Below are 18,387 nucleotides of genomic sequence, written 5' to 3' on the forward strand. Positions count from 1 at the left end.
GGATACTTGGGGCAGCGCCGAGTTTGAAAGTTGTCGGCACTATTTCTTGAAAGTATTGATGGAACTTTTTAGCGTTAATCTGTTTTTGAATGTCATGCGCACTGTGTTCAAGTGGCAGAACCTGTGGTGAGGCGCAAGACGGAATGTTGGTTCAGCAGCTACCTCGGCGTTCAATAATGGCGGCGCGTCCCCTATCTGCATCCTCATGAATACGCGCGCAATCGCGGTTGTCGGTATATATGTGCGCCGATTTTTTGAAGTCGTGGTGGTGTCGTGTACTTCAAATCGCTTATTTTTCAAGCTGTACCGCAATTTTTTATTTCTTTCAGGTGCCTTAGTATTGGAGAGACTACATCATCGGGCCGAAGTCCGCAATCTTGGAATCGAGGGCTACCTGGATGCAGTCAATGTTTGGATTATGTGCCAGTATGCGTTGCCGCTGTCATTGTGGAATAAAACGTACAGCCCGTCCGGTGTAACAAACGCAACTTCTCCCGGTCTGACGGATGCATGGTTATTTGCCAATACCCCGACCATAGGTAAACTGACGAGAAGTACAACGCAGACTGAAGACAATCCACGGCGTCGTCTATACGTGGAAGAGGGTAGACGTCTTTCTTCGTGACATTTAATCGACGATAATCGACGCAAAAACGCCACGAATTATTCTTCTTGATCACTTCTCCATCCTCATTGAGCCCACTGCCAAGGAAGCGCGCGCCACGCGCACTTACTCCAGGACCCGCTTCCGCAGCGAAGTAGAAGGCGCAGCTACGTCCGGCGTGGACTTGTCTCGTCCGTAGCGCGCTCGCAGCCACTCGCTGCGTAGAGGTTCGGACAGGGCGACCAACGCCCGACAAGCTGCTCGACCTGAGACAACCCAGACGGCCATAGACGTCCGACGGTCGACCGACGGACGTCCGTTTTCGGACCTTCGGACATCCGACGGAAGTCCAGTTATGTTCGATATACGTACAGCGGACGTCCGTCGGACTATCGTTCGTGGATCCGGATCGCGTCCCACGGACAGCCGGAGGCGGACATTCGGACGTTTCCCGGAACTTGCTTGCAGGGCCCGCTGTTGGTGTAAAAACTTGCCAATAACATTCGTGTAAAGCTCAGCAAGCATGTGCCATGGAAATTTCAGTCACATACTAGTGCTCAATGCATTTGTCGTGAGAGTAAAGCAGACAATAGAATATGCAACAGGTTCAAGTTTCCTGTTGTCTGCTTTACTTTCACACACAAAGCACTGAACAGCAGTGTGCAATTATAACTTCCATCAAAGAGGCACATATGCTAGCTGAGCTTTACACAAATACACCATTCCTGAAAACATGCGAAGTGCATAGGCATACCAGCATGCGAGGTAAAAATGGCATTTTTTTGCTTTATTGCAAAAACTGCATGCATAAATAGTCTACACTAAAAAAATATCGATGTTAAGGAATGGCATGGTAAAATGCAGGCCAACTGGAGTATTAAGAATCTACTTGAATAATTTTTTTTAATTATCCTTGGCCGTGACAGCTCTACCCTTGGGGAGGTGGTGGAGGAAAAGGTATTTATTGAAACCTAATATTTCGGAATTAGCGAGGAGATGATCGAGTTCTCTGTGGGCGGCCTCCGCAAGCCGGGATTCCAGGAGCAGTTACTATCCTGTGCATTTGCTCGATCAGCTGTTGCTGGTCTTTCAGGCCTAAGATGGAAAGAGCAGGTTGGACTCCTCCTGAAATAGAAGGGAAAATGAAATTCAAGTTATCTGTGCTGAACTTTGATTACACATCTCCAAGGGCAACTGCCAGTTTCTCTCAATTGCTTTTTCCAGATGACACTGTATGCATGCATCTCCATTCAGAACTGTCACATACTATATAGAAAGGTCATATAACTGCAGCAAAACCCATGTAGAATAACAAAAGATACAAACGTAGTTTGACCAGAACCTGGCATTCAGTATTTTAATGTTTTTATGTCGTCTTTTTGAACATGCCACTCTAACCAAACATGGCATGTTATGCTTGCTGCTATGCGCCCTCAGCAAAGCCCAAGACATGGAGTGCACATGCAGAGAAACTAAGCATAAAGGATGCTGTATATGAACATAAAGCACAGCCAGAACATTGCAGTATTACACAGGTACGCATTGGCGGCAGAAACCTGCATTTTGAGCGGTTTAACAGGCAGATTTCTAAAGTCATTGTTCCTGCTCTGAATAGAAGTGATCAATAATAACATCATTTAAAATTGTTACCTTTTTGTTCTGTAAACTGCACATTTCGCTGGTTTCCATGTACCCTCTACCGAAGACATTCCCTGGGCGTGTCAGGGGTATATCGACATCAACATCTAGGCTACAAGCGTCTAGAAAGCGTCTCCTTAAAGCAGCTGCGACGAAGTAACTTATCTGATAACATGCAAGCTGCTGCAGCAGAATAAAGATAGACATTTCACATGTGGCTAAAGCCCAATGTGGAAGCATAGCCCGCCGCAGTGGATGGATGGATGGATGGATGGATGGATGGATGGATGGATGGATGGATGGATGGATGGATGGATGGATGGATGGATGGATGGATGGATGGATGGATGGATGGATGGATGGATGGATGGATGGATGGATGGATGGATGGATGGATGGATGGATGGATGGATGGATGGATGGATGGATGGATGGATGGATGGATGGATGGATGGATGGATGGATGGATGGATGGATGGATGGATGGATGGATGGATGGATGGATGGATGGATGGATGGATGGATGGATGGATGGATGGATGGATGGATGGATGGATGGATGGATGGATGGATGGATGGATGGATGGATGGATGGATGGATGGATGGATGGATGGATGGATGGATGGATGGATGGATGGATGGATGGATGGATGGATGGATGGATGGATGGATGGATGGATGGATGGATGGATGGATGGATGGATGGATGGATGGATGGATGGATGGATGGATGGATGGATGGATGGATGGATGGATGGATGGATGGATGGATGGATGGATGGATAGATAGATAGATAGATAGATAGATAGATAGATAGATAGATAGATAGATAGATAGATAGATAGATAGATAGATAGATAGATAGATAGATAGATAGATAGATAGATAGATAGATAGATAGATAGATAGATAGATAGATAGATAGATAGATAGATAGATAGATAGATAGATAGATAGATAGATAGATAGATAGATAGATAGATAGATAGATAGATAGATAGATAGATAGATAGATAGATAGATAGATAGATAGATAGATAGATAGATAGATAGATAGATAGATAGATAGATAGATAGAAAGGAAAAGCAGAAAGGTTGGCCGGAATAATTCAAATCTGGCCTGCTACTCTGCACTGGGGATGGGGAAGGGGAGAAGAAAGAAGATCATGATGGGTGACGATGTGGGAGAAGGCATATGAAATATATATACAGGCACTGTAGCTTGCCTCACAAGCGCGAATCAAGCCCGCTGGCGCACAAAAAACGGCAAAGAGCACGCACTGCCTGCACACCCTTCCCCTTGTTCTGCCCAGCGCCCAGCAGCAGTTCCTCCGACAAAGGCCTCTTGTCCAAATGCTTCAAGGAAGCGGCTAGCACACTTCTTTCGCCCGCATACACTGGGAACAGCAATAATATATGGTCCACAGTCTCTGGGATGTCACAAGTTGAACATTTCGGCGAGTCCACCTGTCCAATTAAATGCAAGTACTTGCGCATGAAAGCCACATTTAAACGAAGTCTATGTAACAAGCATGCCTGATGACGCGGAATATCACGCGGAACATAAAATTTCAATGTTCGATCGAGCCTTTTTAGACGAATGTGTCGGGCTTCTGGCTAGGCCCAGTAAGCTGCTGTAGCATTCTTCATACAACTCGTAAGAAGGCATGGCGTATCTGCTCTTGAAAAAGGCACAGCTGTTTGGAGGCCATTGCTGAGTGCGCTTTTCGCTTCAACATCGGCCTGTTCATTCCTATGGAACCCGCAGTGGGCAGGGATCCATTGAAACATTATCCTGTGACCTTGGAGCTGGAAGATGTGAAGAGCTCCATAATGTTTAGTGCCAGGGACTGGTAAGCAGTGTGGCGTAAGATATCCAAAATTTGCAATGCAGTCTTTGAGTCCGTGATATACACCATTTTCGATGTGGTTCCCCACATATGTAGCGAATAGATTCCCGATAACTACAAGTTCAGCAGCGGTTTATGTTGAAGTATGTCTCAAAAGGAAATGTAGTGTCGTTTTCTGAGCTGGTATGACAACAGCTGCAGCGGATGCCTGCGCTGACACAGATCCATCGGTGTATACGTGAATATAATTAGGATATTCTGACCAGATGTGCGCCAGAGTAAGTTGTTTGAGTCCACTAAGTGGCACCATTGATTTCTTTAGTATTTCGGGAACACGAAGGTGCACCAAAGGTTTATCCATCGTCCGTGGTGGTTGGGCGGGAAGATATTGGAGGGCACATCCTGTCGGTACTTGCGACTGATGGCAGCGGAGTGCACTTGTAAAACTGCAGTCCGGTAGCACATCCAGATTCTTGCTGAGTGGGTGAAAACGGTGTCTAGTAAGTGCTCGTAAATATACACGAAGTGGTTCGTGTGACAAGTATATGGATATCGGGCGAGCATGTGCCTCTTCAATTGTGCCTTTGTTAGAGGTGCATCTGGGCAGTCCAAGGCATATTTACAGTGCCTGCGCTTGCACGCTCTCTAAAGTCCGCAAGCAGGAAATGCTCATACTAGAGAGTACTGGGAGACTGTACCGGATGTAGCCAACAAACCGAGTCTTGTAAAGCCGTATTAAGGAGCGCTAAGTTGGTCCCCATTTCATGCCAGCTATGAAACGAAGTACATGGCAAAAATTAATTAGCCTTTTCTTCACCATACTAATGCGTTTCGACCAAGATAGTCGGTGGTCAATAATTACCCCCAAGAATTTGTGCCTGGATACGTACGGTATTACGACTCCATGAAGAGTAATCGGGTAGCGGCTGACACATTTTCCCGTAAATGCGATCGCTGCACACTTTTCTGCCGCTAATAGTAAACCTTGACGCCGTAGGTATATCGATGTCGATGACACAGCTCGTTGCAATCGCGCACGTAGTTGTGGGCGCGTCGAACCAGAAGCCCAGATGCAGATGTCGTCAGCATATTTTATTTATTTATTTATTTATTTCCAATACCTCAAAGAACCCAGGAGTACGGGGTTTTACATGAGGGGTAGGCTTGACAGTATTTAACAAAAAAAGTTTTCAATGGCGGTTCTGAAATGGCTTGGGTTAGAGTGAGCGACGATGTCAGCGGGAAGATCGTTCCAGTCGATGGCTGTCCTTACAAAAAATGAGTTGAGGTGCGTTGTCGTTCGGGCATGTGGCGGATAAACAGCAAAGGTGTGGCTGATGCGACTGGATGTTCGATGAATCGGCATGATGACTGCTGTGCTAGATGATAAGGCATGATAAAATTTATGAAATAAACAGAGTCTGGATATTTTACGGCGTGCTTGCAAGCTTGGGAGACCGGCATTAGCTTTTAGATTAGTGGCGCTAGTATTACGAGAATAGTCAGAGAAGATAAATCTAGCTGCACGGTTTTGTGTTAATTCAATGGTAGATATCAAGTTTTGAAGATGCGGGTCCCACAATGCGCATGCGTACTCCAATTTGGGTCTTACAAGAGTTACATAAGCTAGATGTTTAACAGAAGAGGATGCCTGAGCTAGGTTACGCCGAAGAAAGCCAAGTGTGCGGTTAGCATCGTTAGTGACGGATGTAACGTGAGAATGCCATGTAAGATCACTGGAAATTGTGACACCTAAATATTTCAAAAAGGATACCGAGGAGATAGTGGTTCCGTTTAGTAAGTAGTTGTACGAAGAATAGTGTTGGCGTCTGTGGAAGGTAATTAGGGCCGTTTTGTTAACATTTAGGGTCATTAACCAATTTCGACACCATTCCTCGACTTTTGCCAGATCGGCCTGAAGAGCCAAATTATCATTAGGGTTATGTATGGGACGGTAAATGACACAGTCATCGGCAAAAAGGCGGATATTAGAAGAGATGGAGTTGGGTAGGTCATTAATATAAATAAGGAAAAGAAGAGGACCAAGTACGGTACCTTGGGGTACACCGGAGAGAACAGGGGTGAGACTGGAAGAGTAATCGTTAGCGAGAACAAACTGGGAGCGGTTAGTAAGGAAATCTTCGATCCAATTAAATACAGATGCATTTAAGTTAATTCTTGACAGTTTTAGTAATAGTCGTTTGTGGGGAACCTTGTCAAATGTTTTTTCGAAATCTAAGAAGAGTGCATCAGTAGGAATATTAAGGTCTAAGTTGGAACTAATGTCGTTTAAAAACAATGCAAGTTGCGTGTCACAAGAAAGGCCTTTCTGAAAACCGTGCTGATTGGGATGGAAAAATTTGATGGATGTTAGGAAGTTGACGACATGTGAGTAAATAACGTGTTCCATGATTTTAGAACATACGCTTGTGAGAGAAATGGGGCGAAAAGTGTTACCTGAGCCCTTCTTAGGAACTGGAACGATCTTGCCCACTTTCTGCTGAAAAATATGTGTTAGGATTACGCTAGTTATATGCTTGGTGTTCTTCAAAACCTTTGTGTTGATTCCGTCAACTCCTGACGATGATGTGAGCTTCAAAGAGTCGATAATTTTTGCTATGCCATGAGGTGTAAATGTGATGTCCGTCATGTTCGGATGAGTTAAAATGGAAAAGGGAGGGAGGTTTGCGTTAGTCTCTCGAGTGAAAACCGCACTGAAAGTACGATTGAGGGCCTCAGCAATGTCGCCATCAGATAAAGGAATGCCTGACTCGTTAGTTAAGGAGACGCGTGTATTTGAACGTTTTGGGTTAATAATCCTCCAGAACTGTTTAGGGTTGTTGCGGATTAATAAAGGTAGTGTCGATGAAAAGAATAATCGTTTAGACTTTACTAGGAGCGAGCGAAAAAGTTTTAATGTAGAATGATACTTCTGCCATGCACATGGGGTGTTAGTAGATTTTGCCGCTCTGAAGTGTCGTTTTGTTTTGTTTTTTAATCGTTTAAGAGATGATGTAAACCAGGGTGATAAAGGACGGTCGCGAATAATCTTCACAGGTATGTACTTTTTGATTAGGTACTGCATTTTAGTTTTAAACATTGACCAGTTTACATCAACTGAACGTTCTTTAAACTCAGAAAGGAATATGTCGCAGAATTCTTCGAGCTCAGTGTTGATAGATATGTAATCACCTTTGTCGTATAATGATATTTTTTTAGTTCTAGCGTTCGGTCGTTTGCGCATGCAGTTAAATGTTCCGTGGATTACTATGTGGTCGCTAACGGCGTCAAGATAACTGAGGGAAGAGAGATTATCGGGATGCGATGTTAAATATGAGATCAAGTATGTTAGAAACGCTCGCGGTGCTTCTAGTTGGTGAATTGACCATTTGTGATAATCCAAATGTTAAACACGTGTGAACGAAATGACTTTCAATGGTTTGCTTCGAGGTTGTAGCTGCGAGATCGGACCAGGTAATTGACGGAAAATTGAAGTCACCAAACATGAGGATGGGCGCGTTTGGGAATTGGGACGTTACAGCATGCAGGGCGTCGTGAAACTCGGGAACAAAAGTATTGGTTGTGTCTGGGGGGCGGTAGCAAACACCGATGATTAAATGTGGATGCGCGGCATTGCATTTAATGAAAAGAATTTCCAGCGGAGAATTTATTCGGACACGAGTGCACAGCAGCGTAGGATGAGCACCTATAAGGACGCCGCCGCCTCTCCGGTTGAAGCGGTCGCATCTAAAAATGTCGAAATCTGGAAAGCAGGATTCAACTTCGGAGTCGTTATTGGATGAGTTCAACCAGGGTCCGCTTGCACAAAACAATCTTAAGACTGTCTTAGCTAAGTCCAGACTTAAGTGGAGTCTAAAGAATAGGCCACTAGCATGGCCGCTTAAGACTGGAGTCAAGACTGGGCTTCAGTCCTGACTTGAATAAGTCGCTTGTATGATTACGACTCTAGTGTTGTCTTGGTTAAGACACAAGGACGCCAGGTGTCTAAGTAGAGAAATTAGGGAAATACAGGAATGCGCTGGCACTGTCCCTGCTGTAAGATGTACACATTCCGTCAATTTTGCGTTGTGTAAAATCCGTGCCATTGCTTTTTGCGGCTTAAGATTGTGTTACGAGGAAAAATGCCCCAAGTGGTTGCTGAGGCCGTTCTGGGAAGCCACTCTGGTGAACATGAACCCGAAGCGTTCGACGTTCGGAACACGAGCCGTCTTAAATAAGCTTGGTCTTTCTAAAGACACCATTTAAGTCTGGACTTAGCTCGGACTTTATCGTGCAAGCCGGCCCAGGTTTCTGTTAGCACTATTAAGTTTGCGTGGGATGTGCTGATAAGGCTGTTTAGTGCATCACTTTCCGGCAAGAGGCTTCGGACGTTAGTAAAAAGAAAAGAGATGTAGCCACAGTACTGAGGTTGAGCTAATACGGTTTGCTATGGTAAACGTTCTAATACTTTCTGGCTTTTATGATCAAACTTATAAGCTTTGTCTCCAATTTTTAAGACATCGTGCCGGAGTTTGTAGGTAGCATTTTGGGATTTTGCAAATTGTAGAAGGTGTTTTCGGGCGGAGCGAGTTCGAGGGCAGAAATCTTCGGAGATGCTAACGCCAGATCCCTTGCAGTCTTTGGCTACCCCAAGAACTGACTCCTTATCTTTGAAGTGGGAAAACCTGACGATTACAGGTCTGTTGCTGTCGTCTTGATACTGACCCAGCCTGTGCGCACGTTCGATATCGCGTGGCTGGATAGTGATTTTCAACTGCGTGGAGCAAAATTCGGTGACCTTTTTTTCGGACTGCGCCCATGTTTCGCCTACGGCGTCCGTCAGCCCGAAAAACACCAGATTTTGTCGGCGCGCCCTATCCTCGGCGTCGTCAAGGCGGCTTGTCAAAGCGGCAATCTGCTCTGAGTTGCTCGCAGAGAGCTCTTGGACAACGTTGACACTTTCTTTGATTTGATGGAATGCGTTACATTCCTTTTCAATTTTTGTTAACCTTTCTTGTATATCTGTGAACTTTTTATCGTTCTCTGCAAGTTGTACTTTTATGGATCTTATTTCATTTAACAAAGTTGACTGACCAGATTTTAACTCATCGAGGGCTACAATTAGTTCGCGGCAACCTCCAGAAACAGATGATTGTGTAGGAGATGCCTCGTTAGTAGCACTAGAGCGGGTATTGGGACCGGGGTTTTCTTCAATATCACCAGATTGCAATAGTACATTGAAAAGAATGCGACCGCAGTCCAAAGCAATCGCAAAACAACAATGTGGGCTCGGCAGCACTAGCAAGGCACGGTGGCTGGTCGGCCGCGCAAATAGGGTGCAATGTTTTTTTACCTGCACGAAAAAGACGGGGTCCCAGTGAAGACATGCCATAGCTGAAGTGCTGCCAAGCCCACTGGAAGGGATGACCGGCGGAGAGCAGTTTTTATGCGGCGCATGGAGCGCCATTGGTGACAAGATGACGAAAAGCCGTTCTGGGGACATGCGCACACTGGGGGGCAGCGAGAGCTCCGAGGGCACGGGGCACTGACGTTGCAGCATGTGCTGTTCCTTGACGAAGCTTGATCCGCTATTCACCTGGCAGAACTTGTCCGGGAAACTGTCACTCTGGGGTGGTAAGCTGGCTTCCTCGGCATTCAATTCGCTGGCAGCGCATAAAGGCAGTACAGGGGCCAGAAGCAGGATCTGCACGAAAAAGACGGGGTCCCAGTGAAGACATGCCATAGCTGAAGTGCTGCCAAGCCCACTGGAAGGGATGACCGGCGGAGAGCAGTTTTTATGCGGCGCATGGAGCGCCATTGGTGACAAGATGACGAAAACCCGTTCTGGGGACATGCGCACACTGGGGGGCAGCGAGAGCTCCGAGGGCACGGGGCACTGACGTTGCAGCATGTGCTGTTCCTTGACGAAGCTTGATCCGCTATTCACCTGGCAGAACTTGTCCGGCATGTGCATGTTGGTAGGTTACTTACCAGGCCAATCAGCGCAATGTTAAATAAAGTTGGGCTGAGGACTCCTTGTGGAACTCCACGACCGACCTGATAGCGGGTAGTATCTCCTTCAGGCGTAGTCATGTAAACAGACCGGCCACTGAGATAGCTCACAATCCACAAGTACAACCGGCCACCAACTCTCACGTCGTCAAGTCCATCAAGAATAGCATCATGTAGGACGTTGTCATAAGCCCCCTTTATATCTAAAAAGACAGCAGCTACTAGTCGACGGTGACGCTTTTCGTGTTCTACTGTTGCCATAATGTCGATGACGCTGTCGATGGAAGAGCGTCCCCGGCGAAATCCAGTCATCATATTCGGATAAAGATCATTGCTCTCTAAAAACTACTCAAGTCTTGCCAGTACGATTCTCTCCACAACTTTTCCAACACAGCTTGCCAGGGCAATTGGCCGGTACGAGGTAAGTTCGAGAGGGGGCTTTCCAGGCTTCAAAAGAGCAACCAGGCGGCTAATCTTCCAGTGCTCAGTAACAGTACTAGAAGCCCATATATCATTGAAATATTTAAGTAGTGCAGTTCTACCATCCTTGCCTAGGTTTGATAATGTTGAATAAGTAATCCCGTCAGGACCAGGTGCAGATGAATGCCGACAAGAAGCAAGAGCTGCGTCTAATTCAGCTATTGAAAGGGCAAGTCGTATTGATCATTCGGCGAAGGTGGCGCAAAAACATCTGAAATTGGTAACTGTGGCTGGTTTGTGCCCACAACCATTTTACAAAATTCTTTAGCTACGTCAATTTCATTGCGGCGTTGGTAAAGGGCCAGGACACGAAAAGGGTGCCTTTCTTGCGGAGTTGTGCGCAAGCTTCGCAACATGCCAGATACGCGACAGGGGCTTACGGGGATCCAGTGATGAGCAGAACTGCCTCCAACGTTGTCGTCCTAACCTCTCCAGGTGGCATAAAACTTGTCGTTTAGCTTTGCGAGAAAGTACATCAAGAAACAGAAGGATGGAGGCTTCTGGAAACAAACGCCACATCCAAGCAGCTGCTGTAGGTTGTTCCGCGTAGAAACGTCGGTGAGCCGTCGTTTATATTGACGAGATCTTCCGTATGCATAAAGTCTGCCAGGTCTCTTCCTCGATTGCTCATTGTGGCAATACCCACTGAGGATGGTGAGTATTAGTCACCCACAATAATATGAGGAGCTGCACAACACTGGACTGTTGAAAATAGATATGACTTGTCCAAGCCATCCCTCGGCAGAATATAAGTGCCAATTACAGAACATACCCGTCCTTCCAGGGTTAATGTCAAACAGATGTAGTGATTCGTGTTGTGGGGTTGTAGAGCATGGTGGACGTGTGCAATGTCTTGGCGTATACACACCAGCCCTTTGCTTGCTTCGTCTGCTTCTCGAGACCGTAGCAGAACATATCCAGAAAGGCGGAAAGCAGCCGGCATGTTGGGCTCACAGATCACTATCACAGGAAAGCGGTACTTCTGTACCCGCTGTCGGAAGTCACTCAGCCAACCACGCAGGCCTCGGGCGTTCCATTGCATCACTACACTGCGGCGCAAGTGCATCGTCACAGAGGTGGCATTAGTTTGTTGCGCCATTGTGAATTATTGCAATGCCGCCAAGAGCGGCTCAAATGCGTCCAAAAACTGAACAGCAAATTTTGCTGTTGTTGATGCTAGAGAGCAGCACCCGCAATGAGCGAACAAGCTGTTTCAACATTTCTTTCACCTGTTGGCTAACGGGGTTGTCGGAACTTTCAGCACGTGTGGCAACTAACCTGAGATGAGGCCTGGCGATGGCCTTTGATGGTAGAGCAGGCCACTCAGCATCAGAGGCGGGAGGTAATACAACAGCTTCTGTCTGATCCTTGGCCTGTGACATTGCCTGTGGCATTACAGCCAGAGTATTCTTAACGGTATTAGGCTCAGTCTGTTGTGGCACCTGAGCTGACGTTAAAGGTCCCCAGAAAGGGGTCACCAAGAAGGGTAAACAACGCCATAACACTGATAGTTATTGAACCACCCATCATTCTCCCGCAAAAATTTTCGATCTAGCTTCTGCAACACCAGAGATATCGGCGATTAAAAATGACCCTTCCAATTTTCCCTCTCAACTCGTACGCCGAAGGGAGCCATAAAAAAACAAAGAATACAAGCAAGTTCAAAGCTCCGCCCAGACATACGTCACTTCGACGAACTTCCAACCCGTCCTCGCTTGCACATGCCTGAGGAGTTCGCCAGTTCGCGCAGCGACGGTTAGTGTAACCGCGAACCCGTGGTTATCATATACACGGCGGACCAAATCATGGTTGCACCACTAACCGCGGTTACCGCAAACCGAGCTTGACGACCTCGGTTTGCGTCATTAACCGAGGTTATGACGGCGTCTGTTGACGGAAGCCACTCGTCGGCGCCCGAGTGCGCGAAACGTACGAGCGGGTCTGCTTCACAAAGTTATTCATTTGCCCACTGTATCACGTTTAAAGATCGATGTATAGATTACGGTGCCGCCCGACGTCTTCGATTACGGCCGACAGCGCAGCGACTGCGTACTGAAGCCTTGTCGTGCCTACAGTATCGTTTGAACGGCTTGTTGCTGAGCAGAACGCCAAAAAATACGCGGCCTTAGCTATGAAAGTACACGAGTTTGCAACGCTTGCAGCACGGGATGCCGCGAGCAGGCTGAGGTAGTACGTTACACAATTACCGCGGGGGTGGAACGTGCGAGCGCGGCGAACGCCGGCGCCGTGCGTGACCGTCCCTAGTCGTCGCTAGGCCTATTGTTTCGCTTCGAAGCCGCGGCGGTCGACGCTTTGGAACATGATCAACGCTGTCGTAAATCGCCTACTTATGAAACTGCCTTATAGTGATTCCTATCCTGCCATAGTAAAATAATTATAGGATTAACTCTGCCGACGCATTAATCGCAGAGCTAGTACGAGCAGATCGGATCAGCCGAAATGCACCAGCGGCAGCTGGCTTGAGCAGAAACTAGCTTGTATCACTGCTATCGCTCTTACCAGCAATTTGCTGCTGGTCAGCGATCCTCACGAGGGCTTCATACTTGATATTCGGCTCAGTATTCCAGACGCCAACAAAGTTTAGCACGCTTTATTTCGGACATCGGTGCTAACGATCCGCCGTGTCGTTCGCGAACGGCATGCGGGAGGAGGGGCCACAGCGGCGGTGTTTACGGCGGTCGAGGAGGTGCTGCCATCGTGCGGTGCTTGACCGTGCTATTGACGCCTCGTCGGACGACACTCCGATACTCCTGAAACCACGTTATATAAATAAGATATTTGTAAATGCAGCTTCGTTCTGCCGATCCCTGCGTCGCTTCGGTTGTTGCACTTAATGGGCAATGGCCACCTAACCGATAAGGGCGGCGAGCTGTAACAGCCGGCACAGAGTTCGAGCAGACGACTTTCGCAGCTACCGGAAGTGTGTTCGTGACGTCATGGTTGCAGTGACCGCAGCGAATGGCAGCTTCTAGCAAGCCTTGCCAGTCAACCGACCCGTGACGTCACGGGATTAGGAAATAGTTCCATGCGACACCGCCAAGCGACATTTCCTCTGCCCGCGAATTTCAAAAAACGCTGTTTTTAAAAACTAATAATAAATCGCTGGCTTTGTTCCAAGGAGTTACACTTTGCGTTAATGCTCAAAAGGATGTGTTCTACACACTGAACACGTTTATCAGTGGTTTCTTGGGGGCCGTTTCCGTGGACCTTTAACTGTAAAGTTGTCTTATCCAGGCTAGGCTTGCCTTCCGATCCTTTGTGTCGGCGTCGGGAACGGTGCTTGCGACGACGAATAGACGCAGCCGCTTCTTGATGAGTCGAATTGTTTCGCACCAGCTTCTTTAGTATATGTCTTTCATTCCGAATTTTAGGACAGTAGTTAGCCGTCGTTTCATGGGCACCCGAGCAGTTCGCACACTTGACAGTCTCCGTCTGGCATGTGTCATGAGGGTGCGTACCGCAGCATCGGCGGCAGGATACCTCGTTTCGACATACGGCACTTACATGTCCGATCTTGTTGCATTTGTGGCACTGAACAGGTCTTGGAGCACATATCCGAACTGGATGTCCTACATAGCCCACTTTAAGGTGGGATGGGAGGGATTCAGTTTCAAAGACTAGTTTAACGCATTTTGAGCGGCCGAAACGATGAACATCTACAATGCGCGCCGTAGATTTGATCAGCGTGCAGAGATCGCTTTCACTTATCTCGGGGTCAACGTCAGTGATTACACCTGCAGTAGTCTTTTTTCCATGTGCAAGAAAGGAACGGACCGGCATGTTGCCAAGCCTGAAGATGAATCTCAAGGAGATCATTGCGTTGGGCCTACAGAAAAGTCTTAAGGGAGCTGAACTGCGAGAATGGGTGGACCGAAAAGAGAGGGAGGTTCTAGAACCGGCTGAGAAAGAAAGAGAGAGAAAGAAAGGCAGAGGAAGCGGGAAGAGGCAGACAGACAACGAGAAGAACGAGCGAAAGAATGGCTCAGGAAGCAGGCAGAAAAGGAAAGAGAATTCTTAAAAGAGAGAGATATTCTTCTGAAGAAGCTGGCTGAGGTTCGGCGTTTGAAAGGTGTCACCGAGCCTCCGGAGGTTACCTTTCCTTATATTAGGAGGTACAGTGAAACGAGTGATTCGTATACAGCCACAGGTGCTGTGGAAACCAGCTCCGGAAGTCAGAGTAATGTTGTAGAACAGCCCGTTCCTGCAACAGAAATTTCAGGAGAGGACTTAACTGGAGCTCAGAATTCCCAGGAAACGGAGACTGCCTTCCGAGATGACAGGTTGCGCCGAAGCTGCGAAGGCAGTTATCGAGCCAGAAACCTCATTCATGTGCTCTTGGCCTGAAGAGGAAGGGCAAGATTCTAGCTCCACGTCGGAGTGCATGAATGACATGGAGGAAGAGCTGTCAAATAACAGCGAGCACAAAAGCTCAGATGGAGCAGAAGCTCAAGACAGTACTCTTCCAAAAATTCAAGAGCCGGTTTGGAGCGACGGCTCGACTACTGAGGAAGTTCTTCCCACTGAGAAAGATGAGAAAGTCTTTTTCTCAGAGGAGACCCTCAGTGCAGATCCTAGACTGGGAGATTCAGAAATGCAGGAAATCGAGGACTGCACTGCGATGAAAGACTTCAAGAAAATTTTAATGAACAAGAAGTAACTCAAATTGAGGAGAATTTAAGTCTCCAGCCGAAGATGAGCTCTGCTTTAAGAAGTTACGATTGAAGGTCGTAAAGAAAAGAAAGAAAATTAAAAGGACTCAGGGAGAACAAAGTTCTCAAAAGGACGCTCCTTCCAGACAACAATGTTCTGATTATGCGAGTAAAACCGGAACAAACGCGCCTCTGCCAGCTGTGCGGGCGAAAATAAGAAAAGAAAATTCAGCACTACTGATGTAGGCAAGGTAGAGCAGGAAGGGTCCCGAACAAAATCTAGGAAGAATCAGCTGAAGGATTGGAAACGTAAGCGCAAAACGACCTGCGCTGACCGAGATCAACAACCCCAAGGCGTTATGAGGGATCAATGTCAAACCTCCAGTCGGAAATCACACTTGGGTGTGAGCAGCAGCTGAAGTGAGAACCGCGCCCGTAAGAGAAACTCAGAAGAGTCGAAAAGGGAGCAGGACGCACGAACGAAAGAAAAGCCAGTGCTTTGTGTGAAAGAAAACTGGCATGTCTGAAAGATGGAGAGGAACTGATACGTTCCAAGGAGGAGGTGCAACACAAGTTTGGAAATATAGGCGAAGGCGTGCCTTGGGTTTGTGCGCTTCGCATTTGAATAACTGTGTGTTTCTGTGTTGCTAATTTTTGGCATGTATATTGACAATGAGTTATGTTTGCGAACATCAACGCAGTGATATGTGAAAAATATGTCATCAGAGTCTGAGAAACTTGTGAGGCTTTTGATGTGTGAATTGTAGTTTGTGATTGCAGTTTGGGAGACTTGAATTATTGATGTGTGTATATGTGCCCTTTCCCCATTTACTTTGTTACTTTGCGAGCGCATGCATGTGCGCGCGATGTTCGTGTGTATTGTGAATATTGTAGGACAATATTCTTTAAGGGAGGGGCGTGTCACGAAATCGCCGCACATTTTTATCAAGCCGACGCGGCGCGAGGCCCGCGCGGCACCGCATCGAAAGTTCCAGAAGGTTCGAGAAAAGCTTCCTTCCTCGCGCGAGAGAGCTCGTAACTTTGTACGAGTCGCCGCCACCCTCTTTCTCATCACCCGGCGATGACGGTGATTCATCAGTCCGGAAAATGCCAGACGTCTCCAGAAAATTCTACGGGACCAAGCCAATGATGACGCGCGGCTCGACGGGAGGAAAAGCGAGCGCTCTAACCAGCGAAGCTAAGTGTGTGTGCGCGCTAGACTTAGCGCGCCTTAACAGACAGACGCGGCGCGCCCTATTTATGGAGGCCGCGCCGCTTGTGCAGTGAGTCAGTCAGTCAGTTAGTGGTTGCGGCGTGTTCGCAAGTGCGACAACTGGACTCCTGGGGATCACCCGCTGCTGGCAAGCCCACGGACCTGTGAGGGAGAGCCGCTCGTCTTGCATGACGGCCACATCGTGACTCTCGAGGCGTCGGACTGCAACAGTGCCCGGTGAACAATTTGGTGTTTGTTTATGTGACTATCTCCTGTATTGTTTTGTATTCTAAGCCTCTGTGTTATTGAACACCTCTGTAGTTGCATGCTTAGCGTTAGTTTTCTGTGAACCTCTCGTCTGTGCAATTCTAGTGTTTGTGTATTCCTCTGTATCGTCTCTTGCTGTGTATAAAGTTTGTTTTGTTTGTTACTTCTGACTCCGACCCTTACTCTGACTTGAACCGGCGAAAGCTGGGCACCAAACGGCCACCCCCTTCTGTTACTACAAGGTAGTTGAATTCCGGCTGAGCTTGTCACGCAAGTCGAGGACATCTCCTTTGCGACCGGAACAGCTAACTCCACTCACTCTAAGGGTGTCTGGGAGTGTGCGCACCGTTAAGGGCGCATCATTAATAATACCTTCTAATTATTAACGGGTGACAACATGACAACGAAGTTTTGTTATTATCCAGCCGCGATGCTTTTGGGCTGTGCGTTGTAATAAACGGCGAAAAGACCCGGTCGGTGTTAATTATTCTACTTGTCAACGAGAACACGATCGAGTTCGTAAAGGAAACGGCTATGCGTACTCACAAGAAGTACACACACGCATGCGGTGTGATACATGCTGATTATATACTTCAATCATGACCACGTGCGCTTCGATCGCGCTGCCACAAAAGGTGCATTGTACACTTTAACACGTACTTAATGCGATGTGCTATTTGAAAATCTGCATGTTTGGGATGATTAACGCCGTTGATCTGAGCGGCATATATAGATTCATTCATTCATGAATATGCGATGCATATATGCACAAAAGCCGACCACATTCATTGCCCTCACATCAACCGGCGCCAACATGCATGCCGATATAAAACCAATTTTCAAATAGCACATCGCAATGAAGCGTTGACACGAACCAGCCTGGATGTATTGTGCACCATGCGGCAGCTGGCACGAAACACAAAACAACTTTGATCACGATTGAAGTCAGCACGAACTATAACGCATGCAACGTGCTTGTTAGACATGGTTTGAAGTACGCGTCGTCTTTTCATTGGTAAACATGGGCACAATTCCCGTTGACGAGTGGAATAACTAGGGCCGCTTCACTGTTTATCACAACACGCAAGCCATCGTCGCTCAAGCTGTCGTCTTCTTTCATGCGGCGGCTGCAGCTGCAACATTTCGGCACTGACCCACCGACCTCTGAGGAGGTGCACAGTTTTGCTGAACTTTTCGTGAACTCGACCTGCACGACGTCTGCACTTTTTGAAACAAACGGCGTGGTGCAGAGGGCGCCATGTTTCATCGCTGAAACGAATGGCAAAGCGCAGCACCACGTGAACCAGTTCACGAAGTGCAGGTCAAAACGAACGGACCCACTGAAGAGTTCATCCCGTTCACAGCGTCAGTACCGTTCCTCGTACCGTTCCACCCACGGTTCCTTGCGAGGGGAGCAGGGCCGCTCACCTCGCCCTCGTAGGGAAACCTGAAACCAGGAACCTTCGGGGGCGAAGCCGTTGGTAGTCGCTGCGTTGAAGACCTCCCGTCGTCGCCGCTTCGATCCGACAGAGAGCTGCTGGTACCGTCGCCTAGGGAAGTCAGAGGCGTTTCTTTGGACATTCCTCTTATTTTAGACGGTCGTACTACCGTCAATACATTTGTGGACACGGTGCCGACTATTCGATTTCGA

At 47.5% G+C, this 18,387-nt stretch overlaps 1 protein-coding gene across 1 annotated transcript in view; it reads right to left on the reverse strand.

Annotated features, from left to right (window-relative positions):
- Window positions 1-1,394: 1,394 nt before the first annotated feature.
- Window positions 1,395-18,387, reverse strand: part of LOC146205428 (uncharacterized) — a 93,507-nt gene continuing 76,514 nt past the window's right edge. Inside the window, exon 3 of the mRNA XM_084590099.1 lies at window positions 1,395-1,729. Within this exon, the coding sequence (XP_084446225.1) occupies window positions 1,576-1,729 (154 nt within the window). The 3' untranslated portion in view covers window positions 1,395-1,575. The remainder of the gene's footprint in view (window positions 1,730-18,387) is intronic.

This window comes from Amblyomma maculatum, chromosome 1 (assembly GCF_055883805.1).
Source record: "Amblyomma maculatum isolate TAMU_Amacu chromosome 1, ASM5588380v1, whole genome shotgun sequence".
NCBI classification, from domain to species: Eukaryota; Metazoa; Arthropoda; class Arachnida; order Ixodida; family Ixodidae; genus Amblyomma; species Amblyomma maculatum.